General features: G+C 38.6%; 1 protein-coding gene across 1 annotated transcript; it reads right to left on the reverse strand.

Annotated features, from left to right (window-relative positions):
* Window positions 1–5,415: 5,415 nt before the first annotated feature.
* Window positions 5,416–14,765, reverse strand: LOC117003677 (epidermal retinol dehydrogenase 2-like). Its single transcript, XM_033073725.1, has 6 exons — window positions 14,394–14,765; window positions 11,295–11,426; window positions 9,742–9,841; window positions 7,100–7,244; window positions 6,028–6,150; window positions 5,416–5,522 (listed from the first exon to the last, which is right to left on the reverse strand). Exons 1-6 carry the CDS (start codon window positions 14,712–14,714, stop codon window positions 5,429–5,431), a joined length of 915 nt encoding a protein of 304 aa, XP_032929616.1. The 5' UTR covers window positions 14,715–14,765; the 3' UTR covers window positions 5,416–5,428.
* Window positions 14,766–14,885: the final 120 nt, after the last annotated feature.

Below are 14,885 nucleotides of genomic sequence, written 5' to 3' on the forward strand. Positions count from 1 at the left end.
GGTGCTAAAAATATTTTTCCATTTAGTTTTCTATTTTGTTGTTTTTCATTGGTCTTGTGACTTACAGTTTTAGACAAAGTGGTTAGCTCTTTCTGACTATGAACACCACAAGCAGAGCTTTACCCTGCTTGTGCCACCCAGGCAGAAGGCAGCAGCAAGGCTGAGAGTCCATGAGAACCTCACACTGTCCTGAACACACCCTGAAACCACGGTATACCAGACACTGCTGCTCATACACGTTTGGCTAAACATAAAGGGCAAAACCAGAAGTTTCCTGCTCCTTCTTCTTTCTTGGTACCCTTTGAAAATTCCCAGTCTCGGCCAGACAAAGGGAAAAAAACTTCAATTTTTACAGCTAATTCTGATCTTAGACCAAAGCAGCTAATACTTTTTATGGGAAAGCTTAAAGTGAAATATGTTCCAAGGGTATTTATTACAGACACAGTTAGTGTGGATTTTACAACTTGTTGAATTAGAAAAAGGTCACAGACCTGTTTGTTTAATCCCGTTTCCCAAATGTCACAATTTAATAAACATGATTTTGGAAGATTTACTCCTTTAATGAATAATAAATGACATATAAGCAAGAAATCTTGTGCTTCCCCTGTGGTCTTCTTCCTTACTCCTGCAGCCCTGTTAGCAGGCAAGCATTCCTTACACATAATTTTCTCCAGATAACCTAAGTTGTTCTTTTTGCTTTCTTTGTCAGTGACCTAGAGCACTAGGGTAGCTCCAACTGTGTCTCAGTTTAAGGCAAAGTGCCTTTCATACAATCTGAAGTTCTGATTTTATTTATTTGGGGAAAGGCTGTGGATAGGTACCATGGTTTAATTGAGGTGTTAGGGCATGGGTTGGACTCGATGATTTGAAGGTCTCTTTCCAACCCAGTGATTCAGTGATAAGAATGATACAAAAGCTTCAAATAAGATTACCAGTGACTGAACTGTCTCTGAAATAATTTTAAAGCTGTACATGAAGAATATTAAGGAAATTTTCTAATTTTCTAACAAGAAAGCAAAGAAACCAGAAGCAAAAAGCTGGAAATGTAAGAATAGTAGGACAAAAAGAAGGCTCATGCACTCAAGAAATAAATATGTATAACCTCTTTGTTGCATGCAGTACCATCTAAAGTGAAATGCTTCTTTTTTGTATTTCCTTCTGATTTCCATTCCTGCATGGTCCCACACTGTGGTCTCTCATCTCCTGCTTTTGAAGACATGGCTGGAATCATGAGTCTTCTCTTAATTTGTGTGGGCACTCTCAGATTTGCCAGTTTAGCAGTCAGGGCACAGATATTCCTTCAGCTTCCAGGGAAATCCAAGCTATAGATAATGAAGGGCTTTGGACAACAAAGTAGACATCAGGTCTAGCCTGCTTTCCTACTTTTAATTTATTTGCTGTCACACTCTAAGTAGCTTTCAAAGATCTTTTCAGGGCTATCACACTCTCTGGCTTCTTTTCCTGTTCTGTAGCAGGATCTAATTCCCTATTTGCTGTTGTCTCCTAGCATATCATCCCAGGCACACAGGCAACACGACAGACTCTTGAGGCCAGGTCTACTCAACCCATTCAGCTGCAGAAAAGAAAGTATCTTTAAGTGTCTAAATGCACTCAAAATGGATATTGGAACTATTAATGTTTCACTTGTTAACTACATTTCTGAGAAAGAAGCTATGGAGGAAGCAGCAGAGCAACTGCTAGAGTTCCCTTTCCACCAACACAGTGCGCTTGATTGATGAGCACCGAGGAAAGGTGGAATTTGTGAAAGCATCGAGCAATGCCTCGTGACTCTATAAATCACTGCTGCCTCAGGCACTGCTGCCAGCTGACATTACTTAATGAAGTGGAAGGCTACCTTTTATACCATTTATTTGGCTTCAGCAACAGCTCTGTGCGATGGTAGAAGGCAATTAGAGCTGCATTAATTCTTTTTAAAATTAAACAGTCATTCTCTATTAGCAGTCTGTAGCATCCTGAAGAATCTGAAGTATTGAACAGAGGCATTGTACTGATTGTAGAAAGAAACTAGAAAAATCCATAATAGTGATCAATGTAGAATTTTGATTGGTTAAAAATTGGGCTCTTCAGATTGTTTCAGATCTTTCCTCATGAAATTATATGAAATATTGAAAATCATTAGGCAATGTAGAAAGTAATAGTATTTCTCTAGGTGTAAAAGTAAAGAGATTAAAATTATTTTTCTCGTTTCCATGAAAGATTGTAAGCATGAAGCCTCCTTTTCCCAAGACTGGTAATTATGAAAGACAGTACACTTATACACAGTTTATGCAGCTTTCTCTATTTGTTGTGTTTGTCAGGGTACAAGTTAGGTCAAAGAAAAAGGCAGTGACAGAGAAACAGGGAATTTCCTGACTTCCAGTGTCAAATCTATCCCTCCAAAATTGTCCGATAACCTGTGGGAACAGTGAACTAAACATCTGTCCAGAGAGAGGCTGAGAGAATACAAATTACTAATGAAAAACACTTCAAATATTGCAGGATTGGGAAATATATTTGTCATTTTAGTATATGAAACTAGCCTCAAATTAGCTTTGAATATTCTTAGAGTGTCTTCTATAAAAGCCATCCTTCTAAAATAACAGAGGGTGATCTGACCTTTAGAAAGATGGGGGTTTTTATGGGAATGTTTTCAAATTTAACGGGGCAATGGTAATTCAGGTGATAAAGCAGAACAGGATATCAGAATTTCTGGGGAAGTCCAGTTGTTTCTATGATTTGCTGCAAGTTGCATCTCAGTGTCTCTGGGCTTTTATTACATGCTTAGGTATGTAAATGAAGAACTTGGGCATCTATGAAAAGCTGTAATAATGACTTATAGGGAACACATAATGAATTTGGGTGGAAACTTTAAACTCTGAAGTAAAAGTGGAACTAAATAATGTAGAAGAATGAAATTAATGAGAAATCAAAGTTGCATATCATTGCCTCTAAGGTTTATTCAAAGATTTCAATTACAAAGTGACCCAGAATAATTCAAATGTTTCTTTCTCAAAATGCTTATAATTTGAAATTATTAATATTATTCCTGAGATACTAAATAGTGCAATTTCCTTTATATGGAAAATGTGCTCTGAAGAGCTATGCTGTTTCAATGGGCATGAAACAAGAGCAAGAAACTGAACTCACAGATTATCTCACTAATGATGCAGCAACACAGGCCTTTCTTCATCAGTTTTGCAGAGAAAGAGAAGAGAGGAAAAAAAAGAGAAAATTTAAGATCAACTGTATTCCAGTCTCATTTGCAGCTCCCATTGTAACATAATTTCTCCTGTAAAAATGTTTTTGTCATGGAGGAATTACAAATAAAGTGAAAGCCTCAAAGAAAGACAGGACATGATATTCAGGAGTTGTTGATAACTCTGAGATACTTCTTAAGTGGCACACTATATTTCAAAATACGAAGATAATTTTCTATTAAAGAAACAGGAACACCATTCAAATGCATCTTCTAAACTTTAATAGGAAGGTTTTGGCTTACAGTTTATGAATTGTATTACTGGATCTATCACACTTCTATATGAAAAAGAGAAACTACTTCCCCCTAAACACCACCACCACCAAACAACCCCAAACCCTGAAACTATTTTCCTAGTATTTTCAGAGAAAAGAGTGAGTTACTGATTTCTAGGACTGATAAGAAGATCTAACAGATCACTGTGAGACTCAGAAAGTATAAGCTTTATAAATTCCTTCTTGAGACAAGCAGATTAGCCTGAATAGAATATGGAGCCAAAAGTGCCCTTGGCTGAGGTTGTTGCAATACAGAATAAGGTTTTGCAGGGTGGCTGTGCAGAATAGGTGAAATATAGCTTAGAAAATAGGGTATTATTCCTTTTACATTGTTGTTAACCTACTCTGTCCTCCCTATCTGGTTGGTGAACTTACAACTGCAGATGTAGGTGGTAAGGTTGATATACTTCAGTTAAAAAAACTGAAAACAAGAAAGGCATCCTGAAAAGTGAGCCCTTACAATGAGTTCCTTGCCTGCAAATATTTAATCCTGAAACCTTTAACATTTAAATGATGGATAGTTCACCAAATATTAATGTTTACTAGCATGTCACACTACTTCAAGTGGGAAATTGTTTCACAAATAATTTTAAAATATATTTTTCTCACCTCATGAGCCCTGCTCTTGAGCTCTGCAGCACCAGCAATGAAATTATGCATTAAGATGTTCAGGCCCACAGTATATTCACAAACATAATCTCATCTCAATTTGCATTGACTCCTGTAATCATACTTAAAAATGTTCATAGATCTAGAGCCAAATTGTAACATTCATGCAGAACAAGGGAATCCTAATACTCAACATATTTGCTTGCAATTGATAAAATGATTGGTGTTTTCAGAAAGCAATTTAGACTTTGCTGTCTCATTAATAAGAAGAAAATAATATTTAATTACTCGTCACCTAGATAGCTTTAAGCAATATAAATCAAGAAATCATGCTTTCCAAAGAGGGCAAGACTCTGAAGAGCCAAACTTCAGATAGCTTTTTCCTTCTCTCAGAGAAAAGTTTCCCTGTAGTATCTATGGTACATGAAAGAATTTATTGAATTCATGCATACTTTGGAAACACAGGGATTTCAACAGTGTGTATTCTTGTAACTATTTGTATCTGGGAGCTTGTAAGTCTGAGTTTAGTTAAGTACAATTGAATTGTGATGGCAAACGTGGTCAATATATGACTGTTAAATGTTTTCTGTAATTCCTTAGGGTTTACAAAACCTAGCTTTGTAGATTCACTATTCTGCTATGCAGTTTATTTATTTGTTTTTAAATTAAGCCAATTATGAATGTTTCATGTTAGCATTTTCTGAAAATTTACATGAGGATTGATTTTTATCAAATAAGTACCAGCACATATTTTGTGTAAATAATCTCCAACTTCTGCTATTGGGGATTTTTTTTTAGATTTTTTTTTTTTTTTTTGTTCTTTAGGACCTTTAGGTTGTAATTTCATTTGAAGACAGTTGAAGAACATGGGTGTGACTTCTCTCCAGGTATAAGGAGAGATTTTGTCTGTAATTTTCCAAGAATACATGAGGGATTCCTCCTGTCTTTATTATCCCATGATTTACAACAGAATTGCGTTCCACATTAAAATTTCCTCATTGAAATTTCAGTCTGAAAGCAGTACAGTCCATGCAAAGTTGCTGCTTGGTCACTCAACATAATACCAAATTAATTTTAAATTTTAGTGATTTTTCAAAAGTTTCTCAGAAAATTGCCAAACATAAAGACTTAAAAGACAAATGTGAAGGGTTAAATGTCATGCTGACAAATGTAAAATACCATAAAAGAAGTACATTTTTTTGTCAAGGAATAAATATTATTTAAAATTTTTTTTTAACTGAAAGTGTTCTATTAAATGGCACTCGAGGTCTTCAGAATGCTTTTTGTTTCAATCCTTTTTCTTCTGACCATAGGCTTCGTCCATGCTCTCAGGGAACTTAACGTAAGACTCGAAGAGTAGTGTTACTTTTCTAGGAAGGAAACTGATGAAACAAACATTGAATTAGCGCTTTTTTTTTGTTTTAAAGGTACTCCATAAATTAAAAAATGACAAATACATTATATGTGCTCAGTACTTCTAACATCTGGCAGTAACACATTTGGCACTTCAATGTTATAAATTGGGAAAATGAATGACAGAACCAAGATATTTTGTAAAAGCCCAGCCTGCCGTGGTGGCAGGGACTGGAAGCAGAGAGTGCTAGACCAGGCTTTGCTCCCAGTGTACCATCTCAGGAAAGTTTTTGAAGTTTCTGTACCCAACTTCAGCTTAAAATATTTCTTCAAGGCAGAAGAGGCCAGAGGAATGTTATTCACCTAGATTATTAAAAAAATCAAACCTGTTGTTTCTTTAAAATTGGGTACATATAACTTGATTGACTGCAGGAATATTAAATAGAGGACTGTTTCAACTAAACTTTCCTGCTGATTTTACAGGCATATGGCAAGGGAAAGAAGGTAATACTAGAAGACAAGTCGCATGCTTACATTTTGAATCCAAGTAAGTATATAGCTGGAGGCATGATCAGATAAAATTTTTCCTTTTTAATTGCATCCACGATCCTGCTGGCTGCATACTCTGGATCATAAACAGGAAGCAAACAGGGTCTTCTGTAAAACAAGAAGAAAGGGTTATAAAATTATAAAACTTTACTTTCAAGATAAACACACATATACAGCATTAAATAATTTATATATTTCCCACCTTCCCTTCAAGTAGTCTTGAAAAGGAATCTCCAAACTTTTTGTTCCTGCTATCATCCAAATAAATTGAAAACACTTTGATGATGTTGTGAATTTAATGACTTTTTTTGTAAGCTGACCACAATGAAGTTGATGCCCACACTGACTGCAGCTTTGGAAACTTCCAAGTTTAGCCATACTATGTGCTGTTGTATGCATCATTGCTCTCCAGCAGTCCTTTTCTGCTGTAAATGCTGAGGTGGCAGCCAAATAGACCAGGACCAGGTTTGTCACCATCCAGCAGAAGGGCTTTGCTCTGCATTCATACACCGCTGCATGATGATGAATGATGCAAGCAGAGCACTGAAAAACCAAGCTCACTGGTGCTGCACTCCTGCAATGGCTCTTTCAGTGCTTGCAGCCTCTCCCATCACTGCAGCCACAGAGCCACCACCTGACAGCATCCCCACAGCTGTTGTCATTCAGAAGTACAGGCTGTACCTGCCAGTACAGACAGCAGGGCACAGTTAATAAGGACAGCTCATGGGTACCTTGACAGCCCTAACTGTAATTACACTGCCAAAATTACTTGGGGCAGAGAACATCAGCACTGTTCTGATAAATAAGGTTCCCTTAACCCTTAAATACTGCTGTGTGTCCCCAGCTGTTCCTTGTCTGTGAGGTTGTTCCACAGTTCTTGTTAGTGACTGTATACAAGACTTGCATGTCTTTATGTCAAAAGACATAGTTGTCTGTGCCAATAGGGCAAAAATACTGAATTGAAAATCCAATCAACCAACCAAAAACTGAATATGATATACCCAGCGAGTGGCAATTGTTTTTTACATGAGATAGTACAAATCTAAGCTTTACTTACGCGCTTTTGAAGCCTTTGCTTAACCTAGTACTAATAAAATAAGGACAAATGATTGTTGTTTTAATGCCACGTTTTCCTTCATGATACAGTTCTGAATTTATGCCTTCCATCATTCCAATGATTGCACTCTTACTTGCACAATAATCTAGAAAATGAAGAAAAGAGAAATATCCAAAATTTTAAAAGCACCATAGTAAAAGCTGTATACAGAACTGAATTCTTTGTAATACCATTTAAGAGATAATATTATTTAGTTCTATCATTAAGTCTTGTAATTGGTATTTGAAGCATATTGGTGATTCTAACTCTGGGGATAAATGGCTCTTCCCGTGAATGATGCACAGTTGCCTAAGGACAGAATTAATCCTTTTCAGAGGAGTTTTTTGTTTTCAATGCACTACACAAAGGTTTAGGCAAATGAGCTTATTCAGCATTTCTGTAAATTTCCAGATACTTATATACCAACCAGGCATTCTTTCAGTTCAGAATGTCTTCAACTTTTAATATCACAGGTTACATTTCAGAAAGAACTATAGCTAGTGTTAAAATAAAACACCTTACTTACAAAGGCTGCTTCAGCCTATCGCCTCTGATTTGCCCTGCAACTGCAATACCATTTTGTTTGTCCGGGAAGACTGAAACTCATCTGATTTTTATTTTTTAATGAATGTTTGGAAACCCATCCTTGGAGATAATCAAAACTTGCCCTCACACAACCCTGTGCAACCTGACCTAAGCTGGCCCTGTTTGTATCTGGGGATATGGAGCAAGTGACCTTCAGAGGTTGCTTCCCACACAAATTATTCTAGTTTTCCAGTTGTTAGAAACTAATTTAATATAGTGCCTTACATGTAATTTCCTAAAAATTTTTCAAGTGTGTGTGAAAAAAGTTGTTAGATACAATGAGATCCAGTTTTGCTAAAAGACTGACTCCAAAGACTGGCATCAGAAGTAGTTTGCTGTTCTTCAGGAGTTCACTTGCAGATGGAACCACACAGCCTAAAAATACGTACTTGAGGTGTAAAAGGTTATTAAAAAATGCATGAATGGGAAGGCCCACTCCCATGAGCCTCACAATTAAAAGTTGAACATGGCTTATATTACCAATACCAAATAATGATAATATTTGGTATGATCAAATAAGGTAACCCCTAGGTAACAGGTGGCAAATAAACACCACAGTAACACCATCAATCAGTACTAGAGACAAGAGATCCTTATTACACTGAAGTTCAAGTTATCATAGGGTGACCTCAGAGATACAATCAGCATATAGGAGAGGCTTGAGGAGAGACTGGGCAGCACATCCAGGCTGATGAAATAGTCTAGACTAGCAGACTGCTCTCCTGAGGGAAACAGCTGAGAATACTGAGCTTTTAATAGCTTAAACCACACTTAATTCAAATTACAGTAATTTCACGAATACAAGCCGCAGCAAATTGACAAAAATTTTGGTGGAAACCCGGAAGTGCGGCTAATAGTCGGGGGCGGCTAATATGTGAATAATTTTCTGACATTTACAACCCCAGACGTGCCAGCCAGGGCACCGAGCCAAGCACCTGCCAGTAAAAGCCGGCATTCCACGATTGTTACAGTGTTACTGTGTTGCCCTGGCTCCCTGCAGGCAGCACGGGGGGCGGGGAGAGAGGCGGGAGAGTTCTCTTCTTCCCTCCTCTGCCACAGCCCAGGGGAGGACGGGGGAGGGGCGCGCCGCCATTGCCGCGGCCCGGGGAGGACGGGGGCCCTGTGCCGCCATTGCCATGGCCCGGGGGGGGGGGGGGGGGGGGGGGGGGGGGGGGGGGCGCACCGCCATTGCCGCGGCTCCAGGAGCCGACGGGAGCCCCGTGCAGCCATTGCTGCGGCTTGGGGAGGAGGCGGGGTGCTTTGTCCGTGCCCGCTGCCGGCGCCACGGGCGCGGGAAAGCTCTGTCCCTGCCTGCCGCCGCTGCCGTAGGAGCGGGGGAAGCTCCATCCCTGCCTGCCACCGCGGGGCAGCGCCGACCCGGGGTGACCGAGCCCAGTGGCAGCGGCGGCCGGCCCCGAGCGGGCCGAGCCTGCACAGCCTTAGCTCAGCCAGTAAACCCCGCCCTGCCGCGGTTCTGTTACTAATTGCACGCGGGTCCTCGCTGCAAACGACAGAGCGGCTTATATTCGGGTGCGGCTTATTTATGGACAAAAACCGAAATATTTGCCAACACCCAGAGATGCGGCTTATACTCAGTGCGGCTTTTGTTCGTGAATTTACTGTAATTTTATTGAAAATTCTGCCAAAATGCTTTCTGCACTTGAAAAACCATATTCCAAGTGAATGTGTAGTTCCAGTTATAACCCTTGTGTATCTCAGGTTTTTCAACACTCACCTGCAGAAAAGCTGTCATGAGAAAGTGTTAGACAACCTGTATGCAGGGCTCCCTCCCACTGCAGGTGTATGAGCTGAATTGTCCTCTTATGTGGAGAAAGGACAGTCTGTGACCAGACAGCAAAATCTGCAGAGAGCTCCACTCAGACACATGACACCATTACCCTCCAGTACACCATCACCCACAGATTCTTGTCAGCTGCTAAAGCCAAGCATTTCTGAGGTGCCCAAGAAAAGTGATTAATATGTCGATCTAATTTGTAATGGCAGCTGGCAATCATTACCTGATACCCTGTAGAGTCCTAGTAATCCAGCTGCACTGGCTGTGCTAACCAAGTGCCCACGGTTACAGGCCACCATGGCTGGAAGAAAGGCCTTGAGAGTCTGAAAGAATACAAATATATTTATTTTAAAATCCCCTTTATAAACAGGCATAACAAAAATGTTTCATTCCAAAATTAGGTGATACAAGGGTCTTTTTGGGCCTTTTATCCTCACTTGCTTTCTGAGTCTTCAAAACACAAGAAACCCAAATGACATTTTATCTCTGTAACAATTTTAAATGAGAGACAACATTTCCTTGAATGACTGCCCTCTGTCTGAAGATCTAACAGCATTCAAATCATCTTATTAAAAGCAGTAATATTTTATATTGTATTTTCTCTGCTTTCCTGGTTCCTCACAATTTGTCTATCGCCAAAGCTTTGGTACACAAGAGGGAGCTAGAAGTCAACACATTAAGGAGAGTTCAGCTGTGGGCCCTTTTTGTTCCAAGCCAAACTGCCTGGCAAATCCAGCAATCCAGGACACCACTGTATACTTACTGGGAAGAATGCTAGTGTTTTACAAAGGGGGAGAGAAGAAAAAGAGACAAGAGCAGTAGCAATTTTTTTTTCAATAGCTGAGGAATTCTGTTAGACTCCAGATGTGAGTGCCTAGTACATCACTGTCCTCCTGCCCTGGGTTTCTTCAGACTTGTCAGGGGGAACACCTCTCCCAGTCTGTTTTCCTGAAGTATTTGGAAGAATGTGGTGGCTGGGGAATATTTAGAGAACTTCTATCTGCAATGATTTTCCATTGAGAACTGCCTTTTAACAAAGGATTTGCAAAGCTGTATTGTTCCCCGATACAGGTTGTTCACTCAGGCATATAAACAAAAAGTGCTAGAGGGGGCAATAGCAACACTCTCTCACAAAAAAAGCTCTCCCAAATCTACTGAGACCCCAAATAACTGCAAATTCCTTCAGAGGTAAAACAATACAAACCAAATTTTTACTAACCAAATTAGTTTTCTATGTACTTCAATCAGATGGTGACTAGGAATGAAAGCATAGCCTGAAGTCCAACATGTGCAGCATAAAATCATGGAATCATTTAGGCTGGAAGAGACTTTTAAAACCATTGAGTCCAAGTCTAAATGTAACACTGCTAAGTTGGCCAGTAAACCATGGTTGTGTCTCCCTGAATGCTGCAAGTCTCTTAGGCAAAGCCATCAGATGCCAGGAAAGAAAATGAGCAGGGAAGTCACATGCCACCGTGTCAGCATTCCCTTCAACCACAGCTCTTACAGGTAGGGCGTGTTTCATGATACAGCTGCACAAACTTTGATTTACCAGAGTGCCCAGGCAGGTTTGTGTTAACATTACTGAGACATACTGGGGAGACTGTCTGCAGTTACAGGATGATCATGAAAACATATATTCCCTCAATCAAGATCCTTCACATACCTATTCCAAGCTGAGTTTTTAAGGTAGATGCCACCACCGTGGTTTTAACACCAAAATACTTGTCTGTACATTTTGTTCTCTCAGGAGTAAAAAACTCACAAAAACTTTACCCAGACTTGAGAAAAGAAGTTGATTCTGAAGGTCTTTTCAAAATCTTCATCTGTAAGATCACAGAACTTTTTCCCAATCAGTATGCCAGCATTATTGATTAGAATAGTCACATCCCCAACTTCTTTTCTAACCTAAAAAAAAAAAAAAATATAATCAGAAAGCTTTAGGTATCCTTGCCTCTTGTGCTTCATTTATGAAATGTTCAGTAATATTTGCAATAATTGATATGTATGAAAACATAAGTATGCAACAACTGTTGTACCGCATCAGATCCAAAGTCCATCTCAGCCCCCCAGCCTTGTCTCATGGTGAAAAGCAACGAAAAAGGATCTGGACTCCAAAGTCTCAACTTTTAACATGCTGCAACTTTGGATCTTTTGAGATTTATAAGATAGCTATATCATTGTCTTTAATATATCCCAGTGATTCTCCACCCTGCCCCTCTCCCAAAATGTCTAATTGCTCCCTGAACTCCAGAATACTTCTGGCTTTTGAAAACCAAAGGTAAAGTGTTATGAAGCTTTAGTGTGCACTGTGAACACGCTTTAATTGCAATCTGAACATTTTCAGTCCCCTGTTTTTGGTATTGTGAGAACCTGCATTCCTCTGCCAAGCCTGGTCAACCCCTTTTCTATATAATTTCTACTGAACTGAAAAGAATTCAGCTCAGATAACTGGGGGATGGATACCAATCCTCTGAGCACAATGGCATCCCATAAAATAGATAGATAAAATCATCATTAGCTCCATCTGGGTCTGTTTTCAAAAGATTTTGTTCCATGATTTGGATTTATATCAAAGTGGATGGCCAAGGTTTACTTACAATATGAAGAATCAGTCTCACAGATTTCTCTGCTAAAGGTGGATGATTATCTGAGGTCTCAAAAATTATATTATGGCTATAAAAATGCTAAAATGCCACATGTACCACTGCCTGGCAATTTGGAAACAGGTGAGTGGATTTCGTGTCCCAACATCTGGCTCTCTCAGGAAACCTTAGCATTCAGTGAAGATTTGTTTGATATTTCTCCAGCTGTGTCAGGTTTAGGCCTCCTCATTGACAAGTAGGCTCAGATACTTGCACCTTTTCACCTGCATAAATGAATGCAAATCTAGACACTGTTCAGTATGGCAGGAATACTCAATTCTTTCTTTGAGGAACACATCTGTACTTTATCCCCACTCTTTTAGTCAGGCCACATGATGATCCTCTTTTTCTTAACATGACAACATATCTTCATCAACAACAGTATTTTATTCACCATGGCATTGGTTATCCTGTTTACTCACTACTAAAAAATATGTGTGAATCTTGGCTTCCATTTAGAAAAAGTCAAGCTGATTATTCTACATTATGTATATTTTAGGTGTCTGACTCCAATGTTCTCTTTTGTTTCCTAGAAACAAAACTTACATTATGGGAAAATACTTATGCTTTTCGGCACTGAGTATACCAAATAAAACCAATTCATTTAAATTTCTTGCTATTGCTTTCTCTTCTGTGTCCAAGGTCAAGGCTTTTTATATACCAATCAAAAATTTGCAGGTATTTCCAGGAGTAGTGGAGAGCCATAGTTGAAGGACTCTTAATCTAAGAAAATTTCTGTCTCCTCCAGGGCTGAACAATACATGCAAATATCTGTGAACATATTGGTGTTGTTAATAATAATTTGACACCTTAACAGCAATTTTAAAATTTGAGCTGCTCTTTAAGTTTCTGTTGGCAGGTCAGTCTGTGCACTTCAGAGTAGTGTTTGCTAATTTGGGCACAGCAAATTCCACAGGTTGGAGTCCTGTGGCTGATCTGGTTAATGTGTTTGGAGATCAAAAATTACTGGGGGCACAAAACAAACCTTTTGAGATTCTGCTAAAGTAAGAGCAATAATTAATAAAATAAATAAATAAAATAATTTTAAAATGTTCGTTTTTTTTAACTTTATAGTGTGAGTAATCTGTGGTCCACATCCTGCTTATGAGTATGGGAAAAGAAACCCTTTCTGATTTGCAAGGATGAGAACTGCAGTTCCAGATACTTACAGTTCCTGAACACAACTTACCTTTTAGAAGTACTTTTCCTCAAGAACAATTCTTGAGGAAAAAAGGTATTTCAAACTTGCATAACCTTGCCCAGAAAAACTTCGTCTGATTAGGTTAAAATTAGAAACAGCAACCACAAAACAAAGAGCTGAGCCCCCCTATGTCCTCACCTTTCCACCCACAACTCATAGAAAAATTAATGTTACATTATAAGTCTATTCTGAAACAATCTATCAACATTCATATCATAAAATAATTTAACTAATTTCTCTGATTCATGCCTTCAGACATAGAATGTTAAAGATGTGACATAAGACCCAGGTACATAAGCACATACACTGAGAATTTTACACTTGGATGAAGTTGCAGAATGGCTAACTGGATTTTAAGTGAAGTTACACTGAGGAGAATTTTCAGGTAGTTTAAGAAAAAGTAAAAATAAATCATGCTAATTCAACATACAATATCAGAACTCTGACAATAATAATATAATAATAAAGTAACAGTTTACAAAGTGTAGGTCAGCACAGCAAAAGAGTTTAATTGAAAATGGAGCTCTTCTTTACCTTATTTTCCACTTGTATTGATCCAAAAAGGAACTAAAGCTGAATCATCAATTTGACTGGAGACCAGCCACATCCTAATGATGTCTGAAAACATTGCTTCCCAAATCACCCTTAAAAGAACTACAGTTTCCTAAAGAAATAGGCAAAGGATATATCTGCTGATTGTTCTTTTCTTTTAAAATAATTTATTGGTATATTAACGAAGTTAGAAAGCCTAAATAGGTTAATATATGGAGATAATCTCTGTTGCATGTTTTACCATACTCTAAATATTCCCATCTCACAATGAAGAATAGAAGTTGTAAATCTCAACAGAAGTGATTCAACCCAGTTACTGTGTTGCAACCATAGTTCAAATTCTATCTAGAAACTGTTCAAAAGGAGAAAGACATTGCCCTACATGATTACTTCCCTCTAGGGAATAGTAGGGTTTCTAAAACAGCAATAAACTCAATAGAATATTCTACTAAAAAGAAGGAAAAATGCGGATCTTACCTTGTCTGCCTGCTCATAGACATTCTCCCTATTGCTGCAGTCACAGTGGTAGACAAACACCCGGTTGGCTCCATTTTGTTGGGCTAATCTGCTTGTTTCTTTATTGCCTTCATCATCAATGTCCCAAAGAACCAAGGTTACTCCCAAAGGAGCCAATTGTATGGCAACCTGCCTTCCAATCCCATTTGCAGAGCCAGTAATAAGTACTATTTCACCAGCAAAATATTTTTTGGGTCGAGAAAATATACAGAATGTGTTCTCAATAAGTAAAAAAACAAAAAATTTCAGGTACTGTAGTAACTTCTTGATGCATCTGAACATGATTTCTCAGGTACAAGCACCAGTCTTCTGTTGTGCAAACCCAGAAACACAACACGTTACAAGAGTGGGATGTTGACTGAAAGAGAGAAGAGGTTGACCTTCAAACAGCACGTTCTTTGGCAGTGTTCTTCTATGTGGGTAAAAAACACATTATTAAAGACTTGTTTTGTG

Source organism: Catharus ustulatus, chromosome 1 (assembly GCF_009819885.2).
Source record: "Catharus ustulatus isolate bCatUst1 chromosome 1, bCatUst1.pri.v2, whole genome shotgun sequence".
In the NCBI taxonomy this organism is placed as follows: Eukaryota; Metazoa; Chordata; class Aves; order Passeriformes; family Turdidae; genus Catharus; species Catharus ustulatus.

Bases quoted from the DNA above. Each gene is read 5' to 3' on its own strand.
- LOC117003677 (XM_033073725.1), bottom strand. From the start codon at position 14,714: ATGTTCAGATGCATCAAGAAGTTACTACAGTACCTGAAATTTTTTGTT. The intron at 11,427-14,393 runs GTAAGATCCGCA...TTTTTTTTTTAG, and splicing joins TCTATGAGCAGGCAGACAAG to GTTAGAAAAGAAGTTGGGGA. The intron at 7,245-9,741 runs GTAATGATTGCC...TTCATTTTCTAG, and splicing joins AGGACTCTACAGGGTATCAG to ATTATTGTGCAAGTAAGAGT.